Source organism: Delphinus delphis, chromosome 20, assembly GCF_949987515.2.
Source record: "Delphinus delphis chromosome 20, mDelDel1.2, whole genome shotgun sequence".
Taxonomy (NCBI): domain Eukaryota; kingdom Metazoa; phylum Chordata; class Mammalia; order Artiodactyla; family Delphinidae; genus Delphinus; species Delphinus delphis.
This window is the reverse complement of record NC_082702.1, coordinates 7,374,677-7,392,048: the sequence shown is the minus strand read 5'-3', so window position 1 is coordinate 7,392,048 and position 17,372 is coordinate 7,374,677. Positions and strand designations below refer to the sequence as shown.

At 52.3% G+C, this 17,372-nt stretch overlaps 2 protein-coding genes across 5 annotated transcripts; both read left to right on the top strand.

Annotated features, from left to right (window-relative positions):
- Window positions 1-156: 156 nt before the first annotated feature.
- FCGRT (Fc gamma receptor and transporter) lies at window positions 157-9,110 on the top strand. Of its 4 annotated transcripts, none has more exons than XM_060001027.1 (6): window positions 159-387; window positions 686-979; window positions 1,102-1,377; window positions 7,064-7,333; window positions 8,066-8,182; window positions 8,600-9,109. In XM_060001027.1, exons 1-6 carry the CDS (start codon window positions 315-317, stop codon window positions 8,677-8,679), a joined length of 1,110 nt encoding a protein of 369 aa, XP_059857010.1. In that variant the 5' UTR covers window positions 159-314; the 3' UTR covers window positions 8,680-9,109. The 4 variants fall into 4 exon arrangements, with proteins under 4 accessions (XP_059857017.1, XP_059857010.1, XP_059857018.1 ...); XM_060001030.1 differs by having other exon boundaries at window positions 160-387; window positions 728-979; window positions 8,600-9,108; XM_060001034.1 differs by lacking the exon at window positions 8,066-8,182 and having other exon boundaries at window positions 157-387; window positions 8,600-9,110.
- Window positions 9,111-9,531: 421 nt separating this feature from the next.
- Window positions 9,532-17,155, top strand: RCN3 (reticulocalbin 3). Its single transcript, XM_060000408.2, has 7 exons — window positions 9,532-9,607; window positions 10,021-10,268; window positions 12,115-12,317; window positions 13,650-13,822; window positions 14,560-14,620; window positions 16,175-16,374; window positions 16,623-17,155. Exons 2-7 carry the CDS (start codon window positions 10,027-10,029, stop codon window positions 16,728-16,730), a joined length of 987 nt encoding a protein of 328 aa, XP_059856391.1. The 5' UTR covers window positions 9,532-9,607; window positions 10,021-10,026; the 3' UTR covers window positions 16,731-17,155.
- Window positions 17,156-17,372: the final 217 nt, after the last annotated feature.

Genomic DNA, 17,372 nt, shown 5'->3' with positions numbered 1-17,372 from the left:
AGGGGCGCGGAGGGGGGGGCCGGGACCCGCGGGTCTGAGGGAGGAGGAGGAGGCGGGGCCGAACTCCGAGCGAGGACTCTCAGCCTATCCAGGCTCTGTAACTAATTAACCAGCTCGGATCCAATTAAGGGGTGAAAGTTCATCGAGGAGGAGGGCCTTGTTGTCATCCTCCGGGATCGAACCCCTCCACCCGCAGTCGCTGGCGCGCGGGGTGGCCGAGGGGAGCCGAGCGGGAGCTGGGGGAGGGAGGGAGGGGCGGGGCGGGGGTCCGGAGGAGTCACGCGCCCGCTCCCGCCCCAGGTCTCCCATTGAGGATGCGGGTCCGCCGGCCTCAGCCCTGGGGGCTCGGTCTGCTGCTCGTCCTCCTGCCTGGGACGTTGAGTGCAGGTGAGGGGGCTCGGGGGGACGCCGGGGCTGCCGCGGACGAGGGAGGTGGCGCCCTCCGGGAAAAGAGCAAAGGAAGCGAAATCTGTGGTCCCACTCGAGCCAGGCGCTTTCTTCTTTGCCTCATTTGACTTCGTTTCTCACGATCTCCTCCCTCTGGCGGTGTGTCTGGGAAACACCTGTCCCCTTCTTACTGGGTCTCTGTCCCTCTCTCCGGGTCTGGCCCTCCTCTCAGGTTCCGACCCCTCTATCTGCGGTGGGGTCTTTTCTCTCTCGGGGTGTCTGTCCTGCTCCCATCTAGGTACCCCGGCCCATCTGCTCTCTTCACCTGTGTCTCCGGCAGAGAGCCATCGCTCCCTCCTGTACCACTTCACGGCCGTGTCCGCCCCCGCCTCGGGGACTCCTGCCTTCTGGGTGTCGGGCTGGCTGGGTCCACAGCAGTACCTGAGCTACAATAACCTGCGGGCTGAGGCTGAGCCCTACGGCGCTTGGGTCTGGGAAAGCCAGGTGTCCTGGTATTGGGAGAAAGAGACCACAGACCTGAGGAGCAAGGAGAAGCTCTTCCTCGAAGCTCTCCAAGTTTTAGGGGAAGGAGGTGAGACTGGAACTCCTGAGTCTGAGGATGGACGGTGCTGGGGCCTGGATCCTGGGTCTGAGGGAGGAGGGAACCAAGGCCCCTGCTCCTGGGCCCTGCTCATCTGTGTTTGGGCATCCCAGGTCCCTACACCCTGCAGGGCCTGTTGGGCTGTGAGTTGGGCCCTGACAATGTCTCGGTGCCTGTGGCCAAGTTCGCCCTGAATGGCGAGGAGTTCATGATGTTTGACCCCAAGCTGGGCACCTGGGATGGGGACTGGCCTGAGTCCCAGACCATCAGTATCAAGTGGACGCAGCAGCCCGAGGCAGTCAACAAGGAGAAGACCTTCCTGCTCTACTCCTGCCCCCACCGGCTGCTGGGGCATCTGGAGAGGGGCCGAGGCAACCTGGAGTGGAAGGGTGAGCAACCCCGCTGAGAGTCCTGACGCCCACGGACCCCTTCATCCCCACAGCCCTGCCCAAGGCCTCATCTTCTTCCCCAGCCTCTCCTCCCCAGCCTCCAGGCTTCAGTCTACCCCGCTTTCCTGCAATCATGTCCCAGAGGGTCTTTCTCCACCCCAAGCTGCCCCTGCCCCTCTCCTGCACGCGGCCCTCCTGTGGCTCCTAGAGCCCTTGGGGCACAGCTCAGGCCCCTCAGCCGGGCATTGAGACGCCATGTGGCATGGCCTCTGTCCCTCTCCTCAGCCTCAACATTTCTCCATCTGCTCCATTTGGCCAGACAGAATCACCCGGAGCCCCTTCAGCCCACACCAGGCCTCCCATTTCTTCACCTTTGCCAGTTGCACTGGTGCCGGATGCCACCGGTGTCAGGTTCCACTCTGGCCCATGAGGCTTTCGCTTGCCTCTTTTGGACACCCACAAGATCTTGTGTGACCTCTGTTACACACAGCGTATGTCACTCTGAGCTATAATTACACACACGGCAGGGGAACTTAAGGGCTGTAGTTACAGCTGTCTTGTCCTCAGCCTCCCCCACAGTGCAATTCCTACTTCCATCTCGGCCCTCAATGTAGGCAGTCCTCCACCTAGCAGCCAGAAGAATGTTTTAAAAACATAAATGAACTCCCATCCCACCAGTGCTTAAAACTGTCCCATAGATCCCCACTAGTCTTAGACTAAAATCCAGATTCTGTTCCAAGACCTGCAAGCTCCTCATGGTCTGGCTGCCTTCCACCACTGTAATTTCACAATACGCCCAACGACAGTGGCCTTCTCCCTTTCCTCCAATATGTCAGGTTCTTTCCTTCCTCAGGGCCTTTGCATCTGCTGTTCGCTCTGCTTTTGATTCTCTTCCTTGGGATCCAACCATGACTGGGTCCTTCTCATGCTTGAGGTTTGACCTTGGATGTCAGCTCTTCAGCAGGGCCCTCCCTGACCACCCTGGCTAGGAAGTACCATCCCACCCCCATTATTATCTCTCATGCCACTGTTTTGTCCATTCATTCATTATAGCATCTTTCTTTTTTTTGTTTTGTTTTGTTTTGTTTTTTATTGAGGTGTGACTTACTTACCTAAAATACACGGCTCAATTAATTTTTTAACTTTAAAAAAAAACACATTTATTTATTTATTTGGCTGTGCTGGGTCTTAGTTGCGGCACGAGGGATCTTTAGTTGTGGCATGCGGGATCTAGTTCCCTGACCAGGGATCGAACCCGAGTCCCCTGCCTTGGGAGCATGGAGTCTTCACCACTGGACCACCAGGGTAGTCCCCTCAATTAATTAATTTTTTATTTTGGCCGTGCTGCACGGCCTGTGGGATCCTATTTCCCCAACCAGGTATCGAACCTGTGCTAGACGGCAAAGGAAGTCCCTCTCTTCCTTTCTTTCTTTTTTTTTTTGTCTCTCTCTTCTAGTCCACTGATTATTGGACTGAAATTCAGCCAATACCTCACTCTCTTGATTAATGTAGCTTTATAGAAAGTTTTGATATCTAGCAGTTAAGTTCTTCAGTTTTATTGCCTTGATTATGCCATGTCATTTGCATCTCTAGATACATTTCTGCTTGTCAATTTCTGCCAAAAATTCTGTTGGGATTTCAATAGTGATTGAGTTGTATCTATAGATTAGTTTGGGGAGAATTGACACCTTAACAATATTAAGTTTTCGAATCCATGAATACAGTATATCCCTCTACTTGTTTAGATATCCTTTATTTTCTCTCCGTAATATTTTGTAGTTTTCAGTGTAGAGGTCTTACACCCCTTTGGTTAGATTTTTTTCCCTAAGTATTAGACATTTTTTGATGCTTCTGTAAATGGTAATTCTAAAAATTTCATTTTCTTATAGTTTGTAGTTTATAGAAATACTATTGGTTTATAGAAATACTATTGAGTTTTATATATTTTCCTTGTATTCAGAAACTTTGCTGAATTCACTTACTGCTATTAATTTTTCCTAGATTCTTTCGGATCATGTCATATTTGACATGTTTTATTTATTTTCTTTTCTAGTTTTAGTAAATTTTATTTATTTTTCTTATCTTAGGATCCCCAGTACAATGTTGAATAGAGTGGTGATAATGAACATCTTGTAGTCTCAAACTCACAGGGAAAGCATTCAGCGTTTTACTATTAAGTATTATGTTAGTTATAGATTTTTATGTTGATGCCCTTCGATGAATTAAGGAAGTTTCCTCCAACTCCTAGTTTGCTAAGAGTTTTTTTTTCTTTCAATTTAAAAAATATATAAATTTATTTATTTATTTGTTTTTATTTTTGGCTGTGTTGGGTCTTCGTTGCTGTGCGCGGGCTTTCTCTAGTTGCGGTGAGCGGAGGCTACTCTTCATTGTGGTGTGTGGGCTTCTCATTGCGGTGGCTTCTCTTGTTGCAGAGCATGGCCTCTAGGCACATAGGCTTCAGTAGTTGTGGCTCACGGGCTCTAGAGCACAGGCTCAGGAGTTGTAGCGCAAGGGCTCAGTTGCTCCGTGGCATGTGGCATCTTCCCGGGCCAGGGATCGAACCCGTGTCACCTGCATTGGCAGGAGGATTCTTAACCACTGCGCCATCAGGGAAGCCCTCAATATTTTTTTCTTTAATAGATCTTTATTGGAGTATAATTGCTTCACAATACTGTGTTAGTTCCTATTGCACAACAAAGTGAATCAGCCATATGCATACACATGTTCCCATATCCCCTCCCTCTTGAGCCTCCCTCCATCCTTCCTATCCCACCCCTCTAGGTCATCGCAAAGCACTGAGCTGAGCCGATCTCCCTGTGCTATGCTGCTACTTCCCACCAGCCAACTATTTTACATTCGGTAGTGTATATATGTCATGTTACTCTCACTTTGCCCCAGTTTGCCCCTCCCACCCCCAGTCCTCAAGTTCATTTTCTATGTCTACCTCTTTATTCCTGCCCTGCAATTAGGTTCATCGCTACCATTTTTTTTTTTTTTTAGATTCCATATATATGTGTTAGCATACGGTATTTGTTTTTCTCTTTCTGACTTACTTCACTCTGTATGCCGGACTCTAGGTCCATCCGCCTCACTTCAAATAACTCGATTTCGTTTCTTTCTATGGCTGAGTAATATTCCATTGTATACATGTGCCGCATCTTCTTTATCCATTCATCTGTCGATGGACATTTAGGTTGCTTCCATGTCCTGGCTACTGTAAGTAGTGCTGCAATGAACATTGTGGTACATTGTCTCTTTTTGAATTATGGTTTTTTCAGGGTATATGCTCAGTAGTGGGATTGCTGGGTCATATGGTAGTTCTATTTTCAGTGTTTTAAGGAACCTCCATACTGTTCTCCATAGTGGCTGTATCAATTTACATTCCTACCCCAACAGTACAGGAGGGTTCCCTTTTCACCACACCCTCTCCAGCATTTATTGTTTCCAGATTTTTTAATAATGGCCATTCTGACTGGGCGTGAGGTGATACCTCACTGTAGTTTTGATTTGCATTTCTCTAATGATTAGTGATGTTGAGCATCTTTTCATGTGCCTCTTGGCCATCTGTATGTCTTCCTTGGTGAAATGTCTATTTAGGTCTTCTGCCCATTTTCTAAGAGTTTTTCTGTTTTATTTTTTTATTTTGAATGGTGCTGAATTTTATCAAGTGACCATTTGCTTTGTCCCTTTTATTCTAACGTAGTGAGTTGTATTAGCTGACTTTCAAATGTTAAACCAACCTTGAATTCCTGGAATAAACTTCACTTGATCATAATGTGTTATCCTTTATATAAGTTGCTTGATTCTATTTTCTAATATTTTTAGAGACTTTGAGTGTATTTACATGAGTGATATTGGCCTTAAATTCCCTTTCTTGTTATGTCCTTGTGAGGTTTTGTTATTAAGGTACATTGGCTTCATAAAATGTGCTGGGAATGGTTTCTTCTTTTTCTGTTCCCCGGAAAAATTTGTGTAAGAGTGGTATATTTCCGGCTTCCCTGGTGACGCAGCGGTTGACAGTCCGCCTGCCGATGCAGGGGACACGGGTTCGTGCCCCAGTCCGGGAAGATCCCACATGCCACAGAGCGGGTAGGCCCGTGAGCCATAGCCACTGAGCCTGCGCATCCGGAGCCTGTGCTCCGCAACGGGAGAGGCCACAACAGTGAGAGGCCCGCGACCGAAAAAAAAAAAAAAAAAGTGGTATATTTCTTCCTTAGTTGTTTTGTATAGTTCATTAATTATGTCATCCAGACCTGGATTTTTTTTTTTAAAGAAGGTTGTTCTATTTATTTATTTTTAAAATATTTATTTTATTTATTTATTTGGTTGCGCTGGGTCTTAGTTGGGAAGAACTCTTGGTTGTGGCATACATATGGGATCGATTTCCCTGACCAGGGATCAAACCCGGGGCCCCTGCATTGGGAGCTCAGAGTCTTAACCACTGCGCCACTAGGGAAGGCCTTGGACCTGGAATTTTATTTGTAGAAAAGTTTTAAATTATTGATTAAAAATTTTAAATAGTTACAGGATTACTATTCAATTGTAAAACTTCTTTTTGTGTCAGTTTGAGAAGGTTGTGTTTCTCAGGAATTTGTCCAGGTCATTTAAATTTCAAATGCGCTGGCATGAATTTTTTTTTTTTTTTTTTTTTTTGTGGTACGCAGGCCTCTCACTGTTGTGGCCTCTCCCGCTGCGGAGCACAGGCTCTGGACGCGCAGGCTCAGCGGCCATGGCTCACGGGCCCAGCCGCTCCGTGGCATGTGGGATCCTCCCGGACCAGGGCACGAACCCGTGTCCCCAGCATCGGCAGGCAGACTCTCAACCACTGCGCCACCAGGGAAGCCCATGAAATTTTTCATATCCTCTTACTATCTTTTCTTTCTTTTTTTGGCTGTGTTGGGTTTTCGTTGCTGCACACGGGCTTTCTCCTGTTGTAGCAAGCGAGGGCTACTCTTCATTGTGGTGCGCGGGTTTCTCATTGCGGTGGCTCCTCTTGTTGCAGAGCATGGGCTCTAGGTGCGTGGGCTTCAGTAGTTGCAACACGCGGGCTCAGTAGTTGTGGCTCGCAGGCTCTAGAATGCAGGCTCAGTAGTTGTGGCACATGGGTTTAGTTGCTCCGTGGCATGCAGGATCTTCCCGGACCAGGGATCGAACCCATGTCCCATGCATTGGCAGATGGATTCTTAACCACTGCGCCACCAGGGAAGTCCCTCTCTTACTATCTTTTGAATGACTGTTGGGTCTGTCTTATTTTCCCTCATCACACTTTCATAAACTCTTTCCATTTTATTTACATGTACACAAATAATCGTCTCTCTCCCCTCATTAGAACACAAGCTCCATGAGTACAGGGACTTTTGTCTGTCTTGTTCACTGCTGTATCCCCAGTGCCTAGAAGAGTGCCGGGCACATCACATGGTAGATGCTCAGTATGTGTCATTGTAGGAAGGACTGGGTGAGAGATGGATACCCTCATGGTGGACAGGTTGGGTCTCTGTACCCCTGGGAAGGCCCTTCCCCCTTTACCATTATATTCTCTAGGCTCAGGAAGTCGCAGGTCACGTGGTGGGGCCTCCTGGATAGAGTGGAAGGAATCGAGTCCTCTCTATGTCCCTCTCCAACCCTGGGCCTGGCCTTGAGGGTTCATGGGCCTGGGACTTAGGCCTGTCTGCCTCTTTGTCTGCAGAGCCACCCTCCATGCGCCTGAAGGCCCGACCGGGCAGCCCTGGCTTTTCTGTGCTCACCTGCAGTGCCTTCTCCTTCTACCCACCTGAGCTGCAGCTGCGATTCTTACGGAATGGGATGGCAGCTGGCTCTGGTGAGGGTGACATTGGCCCCAACGGCGATGGCTCCTTCCACGCCTGGTCATCACTGACAGTCAAGAGTGGCGACGAGCACCACTACTGCTGCGTGGTGCAGCATGCAGGGCTGGCCCAGCCCCTCACTGTGGAGCTGGGTGAGGTCCCGCTGGGGGTGATGCTCCCTGCTTCTGGTTGCCTTTTCTCCCTCTACTGCAGCAGTCCTTCCTGAGTCTGACCACCTTCCACTCCACTGCTGCTAGTTCTTCTTGCGTCTGACTGTTTTCTGCCTCACCACTGCCAGTTCTTCCAAAGCCTGACAGCCTTTTGTCCTGTGTTGCTTGCCTCCCCAAGTCTGAGTGCCTTTCATCCTGCTGCTGCTGGCCTCATTGAGTCGGGCCACCCATTAACCACTATGGAAAGTCCTCCCTAATTCTGACCACCTTCCGTCCTGCTGCTGCTGGCCTCATTGAGTCGGGCCACCCATTAACCACTATGGAAAGTCCTCCCTAAGTCTGACCACCTTCCGTCCTGCTGCTGCTAGTCTTCATGGAGTCTGACCGTTCGTTGTCTGCTGCTGCCAATCCTCTATGAGTCTGATGTTCTACTGCTCTGTGCCCACCCCTCCTCTCCAATTTGGAACACCACCCACCCTGCTGCTACAGGTCTCTTGACCAGAGTGACTGAGACCCCTCTTGCTATGGCTGGTTCTTACATACAACCTGGGGGCTTTCTAGACCTAGAACATCATGTGAGTGGCCTTTCCACTCCCCCAAAACTTGGTGCTGGGATCTCTGAGCTTGGGAGGGACTGAGAACCCCCAGTCCCCTGTCCTGACTCAGATGTGCTGGAGGGTCCATTAAATATATCACAACATTCTCTGGCTGCAGAATCACCAGCCAAGTCCTCGGTGCCAGTGGTTGGAATCGTCATCGGCTTCTTACTGCTCATGACAGTGGCAGCAGGAGGAGCTCTTCTGTGGAGGAGGATGAGGAAGGGGCTGCCAGGTGTGGGACAGGAAGAGGGAAGTGCCTCAGAGAGAGGGACAGAGATCCCCCAAAAAGAGGGAGACACATTCCTGGGGGGACAGAGGTCTAGACAGAGAGGGACAGAGACCCAGAGAGTGGTGGGGACAGAAAAGTGGAGGGGTGAAACAGACTCAGAGCGTATAGAAACCCACAGGGTAAGACAGAGACTGAGACAGACACACACACACACACACACACACACACACACACACACACACACACACACACACACACACACACACACACACACACACACACACACACACACACACACACACACACACACACACACACACACACACACACACACACACACACACACACACACACGAGGGGAAGTCAGAGACCCAGAGGATTTCAAAGATTCTAATCTCTCCCCCTTCCCTCTTTCCTCAGACCCTTGGATCTCTTTCCGTGGGGACGATGTAGGGGCCCTCCTACCCACTCCTGGCCTGTCCAAGGAAGCTGAATCTTAGGATATAAATGCATTCGCAGCGACTGCGGATCGTCCCCCATCCTGGCTGCTACCAGCTAATGTAGTCAGGTCCTTTTCATGCTGTGAGACCTCTTGGAATCCTGGTATTTCTGAGCCTCCAGAAGGAGCCCGATGTCTGCCCTCTGAATTTCTCCTTCTGTGGCCTGCCTCAGTTTCCCCTCCTGATATATATGGCTCTCTTCCACCTCCACATATAACATGGGTTTGGGCCCGAATCATTGTGTTCTCATCGTTTCAACTTTTTAGGAAATTGTGGGGGGAATAAATGGTGTAAGCCTTGGGCTTCAAATCTCTCCTGAGGCTAATTTGTTGCCATAGTGGAATCTACCAATTTTATATACCAAGTCATATATTTTTAATAAATTTCACAAATAATTACTGGATGTTTGTGCCCGGCATTTTGAGGAATTCTTGGCTTGGAGTCTGACCTGACTCCTTGGAGGAACGGAAGAGTTATTCCCTCCTTGAGGGAAAGGAAAGCCTCCTCAGGCTTCTTGCTTCCCTTCCTTCCTAAAACTTGCGGACAAAGGGGAAGATAAAACTACACCTCCCGTGAGGCTTTGGAGCTAGAACAACTGCAGGTGGTCGGGCACGGCGCCCTGACGCCTGCCGGGAGTTGTAGTTCCCCCGGCCGTGCCACTCCGGTGTTGCCCACCCCGCCAGCCCTGGGAAGGGGCGGGGCGAACCTCAAGGGGCTGCTCTTTCCTTTGTGGACGTGGCGAGGGGCGCCCTTGGCCCGCCCAGCTCTCATCGGCCCCGCCCCATGAGGCCCTCAAGATCGTTCATTGGTAGGAGGGCGGGCCTCTGCGCTGCAGGAGGCGGGGCCTGGCTGGAGAGCAGCCAAATTGGGCATCTTTTTGGAGAACTCGGAGTGGAATTTAGAGAGCGAAGTGAAGCTGCCTGACCGGGTAAAGGGAGGCGGGGGCGGCTGCCCTGCCCAGCGAGGACGGTTCGGGTCCACTTGGGTGGAGGATTGGGGACCAAGCTGAAAGCGATGCCCGGGGGCCTGCATGATTTCTTTCTGGCCACGACCCCGCCCTGAACTATGCTTGGGAATTGCGCCACGTCTCCCGCTTGAATCCTCCCCACTTGCGGCCCTGGTACGCCTCTGGGACTTCCTCAGAGGATTCGGTCCCCACAGCTGGCTTAACCTCAGAGAACCCCGCCTCCCTTCTCCCCTTCCTGTCCCTTCTTGAGCTCAAAACTTTGCAGCCAGCTACCAACTCTCTGTCCTGTCCTAGGCTCCCCCATCCCCATCCTCCTGTCTCGTCTCTGTCCTGTTCTCTGTGACCCCTGACTCCTAGCCTCCACCACTCCTCAGGGACTGATGATGTGGCAACCGTCACTTCTGCTGCTGCTGTTGCTGCTCAGGCGCGGAGCCCAGGGAAAGCCATCCCCTGACGCCGGCCCTCATGGCCAGGGGAGGGTGCACCACGCGGCCCCCCTGAGCGAGGCCACTCATGATGACGCTCACGGGAACTTCCAATATGATCATGAGGCTTTTCTGGGACGAGAAGTGGCCAAGGAATTCGACCAACTCACCCCAGAGGAAAGCCAAGCCCGTCTGGGGTAGGAGAGAGATGGAGGGGGAGGAGGATTCAGGGTTGTAATTTTAAAGAGGGAGGAGGTCAGGGGAGGCCTCGATGAGAGGGTAATATATGAGACACGTGGGTGTATGGGGGAATAGCATTCCAGGCAGAGGGAACTGTAAGTGCAAAGGCCCTGAAGCAGAATCGGGCCTGATGTGCCTGATGTGTCTGAAGAACAGTGAGACCTATGTGACTGGAACCCAGTGAGTGGAGGGAGAGAGTAGAAGGTAGTGGCAGAGAGAACAAAGGGGTCAGGTTGTGCAGGGCCTTTGGGGCCACAGTGAAGTTTTAAGCTTTTCTCTGAGTGAGATAAGGGCTGTGGGATGGCTCTGAGCAGAAGGAGGACGTGAGCTGACTTAGGCTTTAACAGGATCCCTCTTGCCATGCAGGGCACAGACTATAGCGAGCAAGAAGCAGGGAGCCCAGTGAGGAAGTGACTGCAGTCTTCCAGGTGGGAGAGAAGAGACTAGGGTCACCAGATTCAGGGTGGAGATAGCGGTGGTGGCCAGGTCCGCTGGCTGGGATATTGTGCATGGATGGGGTTGGGTGTAGAAAGGACGGGGGAGGAAAAGCAGTGATAGACTTACACATAATACAGTGCCTGGAGCTGTTCAAAGTGCTTTACGAGATTTAAGTCGTTTAATCCCCACACGGATTATGAGGTATGTTCTGTTATTTATCCCCATTTTACAGAGGGGGAAACTAAGGCACAGACAGGGTAAGTGACTTGCCCACGGTCACACAGCCAGCAAGAAGAGGTGGCAGGATTTGAACCTAAATGTCTGGCTCTAGAGCCCAAACTCTTAACCACCGCTGGAACCTCAGGGTAGCCGGACCCCTACGAAACAGAGCAGAGACAGCCTAGCGCGGGAGGAAGGGATCAGCGACCTGGGCAGGGCCATCTCAAATTCAATTCTGGGGACTGGTTTGCGGGGATTTCGGGACGGTGACAGGAAGAAGGGCTCCACGTGGCCTGTGTTAGCGCTTGGGCGAGAACACAGACCAATGACGGGGCATTGCCAGGGGAGAGGGATGGGACCTGGGAGCCGAGAGGCGTGGCTCGAGAGACGGGGCATGAGGTGGGGGCCTAAAAGGGCTTGACATGTGACATGGAGGTGTACAGGATCAGGCTGGAGCACGGGGAGGAACGGGTGGAAGCCGAGCCTGCAGTGTTGGGGCTGATGGTTGGGGCAAAGCCTGATAACGGCTGGGAAAGACTAGAGAAAAGGGGCGAGTCGCAGCATACCTCGGGGCTGCAGGGATACGGGCCTGAAATTGACGCTCGCAGCCCGGGAGGGGGCCGAGCAGAGGCCGGGGCTAGAGGGGCTAGAGGTTCTGAAGACTGGCAGAGCCAGGGGAAGGGGGCGGGGCCTGAGACGGCAAGAGGTCTGGAGAGTCTGTAGCCGTGGCAATCGGAGTTCAGAGTGAGTCTTGGGACAGGGAATCTGCGGGCGAGGGGCACGGTGTGACTCCCTGCCCCCTGCCCCCCTCCCCAGCACGTGCAGGCCAGAGTGGAGAGTGGGACCCTGGATTGTCATAGGTCCTTTCCCCAAGCGAGCATGTCGTGGACCGCAGTGCCAGCCACAGGCCCGCCGCGTCTCGGAAAGGGCGTTATTGCCTCTGGGAGCGGACCCTGGATTAAGGGGGGGCAGAGCCCTGAGGAGGGCGTGGAACCGGGATTGACAGGCGCCTCCTCCCAATTTGCTGGCGACTCAGGGACAACATTTTCAGCCCTATGTGGGGGTGTGTCTCGAGTTCCTGGAAGAAGGCGGGACCCGGGGGTCGGCGGGGCCCGAGACTGACGTGTGCCCCGCCCCGGCTCGCAGGCGCATCGTGGACCGCATGGACCGCGCCGGGGACGGGGACGGCTGGGTGTCGCTGGCCGAGCTCCGCGCGTGGATCGCACACACGCAGCAGCGGCACATACGGGACTCAGTGAGCGCAGCCTGGAACACGTACGACACAGACCGCGACGGGCGTGTGGGTTGGGAGGAGCTGCGCAACGCCACCTACGGCCACTACGAGCCGGGTACGCGAACCGACCCCTGCTCCCCACACACACCATGACCCGGACCTTTTTGACACCTTCATCCTGAGAACGTTAAGCCCGTTAACCAGATTCATGACCTTTGACCTCCGACCCTTGACCAGGGTCTACCCACTTCTAGAACCCCATCACCCTGAAACCCCCAACCCTTTATCTCTGGTTTCTCGTTCTGACATCCACTGGGGAACTTCAGATCCTTGACCAGGGACATCTACCTCCTAAGCCCTATCGGCCTGACCTTTGATCTCTGACCTCTCATCCTGAGAGCCCCAAGCCATTTATTCCTCCTCTGCCTCTGGATTCCCTCCTCTCCAACCCCATGCCCCAGTCCTCGGCCCCCCACGGCTCTTAGCCACTCCCTCCTGGACCCTCAACCCAGCCTCCGCCTCCAGCCTGTCCCTCGCATACACCCAGAGGGATCTTTCCACACTCAGAGCTGACCTTGACCTTCCCCTGCTCACAGCCCCCCATGGCTCCCCAGGGTCCCCAGGAGAGAGTCTTAGCTCCTCAGCCCAGTCTCACCCAACCATCCACCATCGTTTTTCTGCATTTTCTGCCCCAGCTAAATGGATCTTCTGCAGTTTCCCCGAACTCACAGTGCTCTTCAAACCTCTACACTCTGCACATACTGTTCCCTTTGTTGAAAATGTCCTTCCCCTCCTCTGTGTCCAGCAAGCTGAGTCAGTATACTGCACCAGAGCGTGACTTCGGGGCCCAGTGGGCCAGTATCAACTCAAAGTCCATCCTTCCTGGCTGCGTGACCTTGGGCAAGTTATTTCCTCTCTCTGACAGTCAGCTTTCTCCTTCATAAAGTAAGAATAAATGAAAAAACGGAATTCCCTGGAGGTCCAATGGTTAGGGCTTCGTGCTTTCACTGCCAACCGTGCGGGTTCAATTCCTGGTCGGGGAACTAAGATCCTACAAGCCGCTCGGTGCAACCAAAAAAACCCCCCAACAACAACTACTACAAAATAACTCATTTTGCTTGCTTTTTGTGAGAATTAATTGCAATTTTGTAGATAAAGAGCTTAGCACATAATAAGCTCTCACTACAAGGTAGCTACTATTAATTATTATTATTTCGGTGGAGGTCTCCCTGCCCTGACTCCCCAGAGTTAGATTCCTTTGTCTTTTTTTTTTTTTTTTTTTTAATTTTTGGCCACACCCTGCTTCATGTGGAACCTCAGTTCCCAGACCAGGGATTGAACCCGAGTCCCCTGCATTGGAAGGTGGAGTCTTAACCACTGGACCACCAGGGAAGTCTCAGATCCCTTTGTCTTAAAGCACATCCCACCAAGATCCCTCCTTCCCCAGGTGAAGAATTTCACGATGTGGAGGACGCAGAGACCTACAAGAAGATGCTGGCTCGGGACGAGCGGCGTTTCCGGGTGGCTGACCAGGATGGGGACTCAATGGCCACTCGGGAAGAGCTGACGGCCTTTTTGCATCCTGAGGAGTTCCCTCACATGCGGGACATCGTGATTGCTGTGAGTGGGGGCCTGAGGAACGCTGCTTCCCACCTCCCTCCCGGGACCCAGGCTTCTGATGCCAGGACTAGCCTCCCAGCACTTACCTTCGGGGCTCCAGTGCCCACCCTTCAACCCCCCAGTATCTAATCTCTCCTGATCTGGCCTCCCCCTTTCTGTGCTCACATCTGGGGTCCAGGCACCCAGCCTGCCTTCAGAAAACCACATCCCCCAGCAGTGCCTTAGATAGCCCCCATCCTGGCTGAACCCCAGGAAAATCCCAACCCCAGACATGGAGTGTCCACTCTGAGGCCATTCCTGCTGGCCCCCCATCTTCTATTACTTTATATATATATATATATATATATATATATTTTTTTTTTTTTTTTTTTTTTTGCCAACTCTGTCTCTATTTTAGAGTGGCAGGATTTTTTTCTCTTCTCTCTTTTCTTTTTTTTCCCATTAGACTTTAATTGCTAGAGCCATTTTAGGTTCACAGCAAAATTGAGTGGAAAGTCCAGAGATTTCTCCTGTACCCCCTGCCCATGCCAGGTGTAGTTAACTTCTTCCACCCAGTGGGGTTTCAGTACCTATAAGACAGCTCAAAGGACATGGCTCAGAATATTATCTATAGCCCTTGAAGAGGAACTAAAGGGTCCTTGACTATGCTTAATGACTAAACTAATAATATTTTGTTCTGTTTGACTGTTTTCCTTTGTTTCTGCATTTTCTCAGCCCTGATGCCTCTTTCTCCCCAGGAAACCCTGGAGGATCTGGACAAGAACAAAGACGGCTATGTGCAAGTGGACGAGTACATCGGTGAGTGGGACCTGATTCTCTTCCTAAGGAGGCCTGTCCTCTCCCAAGCATGGGTGGCAGCTGATATATATCAGCCGTTAGAGCGAAGGCTCTCTGAAGTGGGGCAGGGTTGCTGCCTGGGTCCATCCATCCACCCAACATTTACTGAGTATCCACTGTGGGCCAGGCCTAAGGAACATTTACTGAGCACATATATTTCCTGGGCCCAACAAATCTTTATCAAACACCCTTTGTGTGCCAGGCTCAGGAAACATTTATTGAGTCCCTTCTGTTTGCCAGACCGCAAAAGCATTTATCAAGCACCTACTGTGTGCCGGGCCAGGAAACATTTATCAAGCACCTACTGCATGTTGGTGGTCGAGGATAGAGCAGAGAATATCACAGGGAAGGTCCGTTCCTGGGAAAGTGTGGAGTTTCTACAAAATCAGGGCTCAGGAGCTGTGTTTGGTTGGGATAGGATGTCAGGGAAATTGTCTTGAGCCTGCATTTACACAGCAAATCCTGCATCTCCTGTTATTCAGGATGTCGGGGAGCCCTCAAGACACCCCCCAGTTCCCCATTGGTTCTGCCTCTGTCCCTGTCCTCAGGGGTACAAAGAATTTGGTTGAAGGGAGGCTATTAAACGTGGAAGTCTTTAAAGTTTGAAAACATTGCTTTATAGAATGCTTTTATGGAACAAACCCATAGGCAAGACATTTCAATTTAAGCATCATTTATTTTTTTCTGAAGAAGATAGAAGTCTCTCTCTCTCTTTTTGGTCAGAAAGAACTCCAGGGACTTCCCTGGCAGTCCAGTGGTTAGGACTCGGTGCCTTCACCGCCATGGCCACAGGTTCAGTTCCTGGTCGGGGAACTAAGATCTCGCAAGACGCACAGCATGGCAAAAAAAAAAAAAAAAAAAAAAGACGTAAGACCATTAAAAAAAAAAAAAAAGCAAGGCTGAAGGCTAAGTGGGTAATTGTGTGCCTGGCACACCTGTTCCATCTTTGAGGCCATCCCTCCCTGTGACAGCCCCCTGGCCTGGCCCCGGAGTAGAGGAAGGCATTCTGTCCTCATTATGGTGGCTTTGTGTCTGGTATAAAAAGACTTGTCAGGTTGTAATGTCTTCCAAATGTATCTGTGGGCCCTTGGGGTGAAGAGCTTTTCAAACATTTACAAATAATTGCAACAAAGGAGAGGCTCCTAGCGTCTCCAGGGATGTTCTGGGTGTGGTGAGCTGTTCAAAGTGTGGCTATAGAGGATCTCCCACTATGGGTGCCTCCTATGTGCCAGGCACTGCACCACACAGCGCACACTCTGTCTCATGCGTGTGTCGATCAAATGGATGGATGATTCGATCAATCACATGACCAATCAATGAAGCCAATTTCACCTGCAGCATAACGATCACCTGCAAGTCGGGTTTGTTATCAATTCCATTTAACAGAAGAGGAAACTGAGGTGAAAGAAAGTGAAGTGGGTGGTCCGAGGTTCCGGGCTCCAGGAGTGTCAGGGCCAGGCTGGGAGGCCCCAGGAACTGCCCCTGATGTCGCCCCCTCTCACCCCCCAACCCCAGCGGATCTGTACTCGGCAGAGCCCGGGGAGGAGGAGCCAGCCTGGGTGCAGACGGAGCGGGAACAGTTCCGGGACTTCCGCGATCTGAACAAGGACGGGAAGCTGGATGGGAGTGAGGTGGGCCACTGGGTGCTGCCCCCTGCCCAGGACCAGCCGCTGGTGGAGGCCAACCACTTGCTGCACGAGAGTGACACAGACAAGGTGCAGGGGCGCAGGGGGATGATGCTGGCCCGGTGGGCAGAAATGACCAAAACGTGGGCCTGGGACTTCGGGGTCCCTATTTGGCTGGAGAAAGAAAGAGGGACAAAGATGGAGGTGGGGAGGGAGAAAAGCAGGAACAGAGACCCAGGGAGAGGGGGACGGAGACCATGGGAGCCATACTTGGCTCCAGGGAGGAGTCTCCCAGGCAGGGCCCCGTGGCATCCCGCTGACCTCTGACCCCCTCTCAGGACGGGCGTCTGAGCAAGGCTGAGATCCTGGACAACTGGAACATGTTCGTGGGCAGCCAGGCCACCAACTATGGCGAGGACTTGACACGTCACCACGATGAGCTCTGAGCCCCAGCGTGCCCACTGCAGCCTTGTCGCCCCATGGGCTGACCCGCAGAAGGGCCCCAGTGACCAGGGCCCCCTGTCCGGCCCTGAAGGATGCGGACACAGCCTCCAGTGTCCCCCTGCCCCTGGGCTCTCAGGGACCCACAGGGTCAACTTCTCTCCCTGAGACATCACAGCCCCCCCAGATCCCCCCAAGGGCTCACAGACCCAAAGTGAGGGACCATCCACTTCTCACTGGCAGAGTCTCCCCGCCCAGACCAAGGCCCCCTACGCCAAGCTCAGTCTGTAAGAGCCTCCACTAACCCCCAGCTCCGAATCTGAGCCTCACACCACAGAGACGAGAAACACTCCCCCAGGTGCCCCGAACTTGCCCCCAGCACTTGCCCAAAGGATGCCTCCTCTCTGCCAGGGAAGCAATAAAATCTAGTGCTGGGGCCCCATCTGTGTGTCTCCCTGAGGGGGTAACAGGGGCCTTGGGGGCTGTGGCTGGGAGAGGAACATGCTGGGAGTTGGGGGGCTGTGGGCTGAAGGAGGGGACAAGGCATTTGAAGAGGGAGCTCTGGGGGTTGGGCAGGGTTTGAGGTCGTCCCTGGAAACAAAATAAAACTAGAGGGCAGAAGACCTAAATAGACATTTCTCCAAAGA

What these genes read in the sequence shown, in the direction of transcription:
- FCGRT (XM_060001027.1), top strand. Translation starts at nt 315, where the DNA reads ATGCGGGTCCGCCGGCCTCAGCCCTGGGGGCTCGGTCTGCTGCTCGTC. An exon ending in GCCTGGGACGTTGAGTGCAG is followed by an intron (nt 388 to 685) that starts GTGAGGGGGCTC and finishes GCTCCCATCTAG; the next exon opens with GTACCCCGGCCCATCTGCTC. An exon ending in GCCCCTCACTGTGGAGCTGG is followed by an intron (nt 7,334 to 8,065) that starts GTGAGGTCCCGC and finishes CTCTGGCTGCAG; the next exon opens with AATCACCAGCCAAGTCCTCG.
- RCN3 (XM_060000408.2), top strand. Translation starts at nt 10,027, where the DNA reads ATGATGTGGCAACCGTCACTTCTGCTGCTGCTGTTGCTGCTCAGGCGC. An exon ending in GAAAGCCAAGCCCGTCTGGG is followed by an intron (nt 10,269 to 12,114) that starts GTAGGAGAGAGA and finishes CCCGGCTCGCAG; the next exon opens with GCGCATCGTGGACCGCATGG. An exon ending in TGCGGGACATCGTGATTGCT is followed by an intron (nt 13,823 to 14,559) that starts GTGAGTGGGGGC and finishes CTTTCTCCCCAG; the next exon opens with GAAACCCTGGAGGATCTGGA.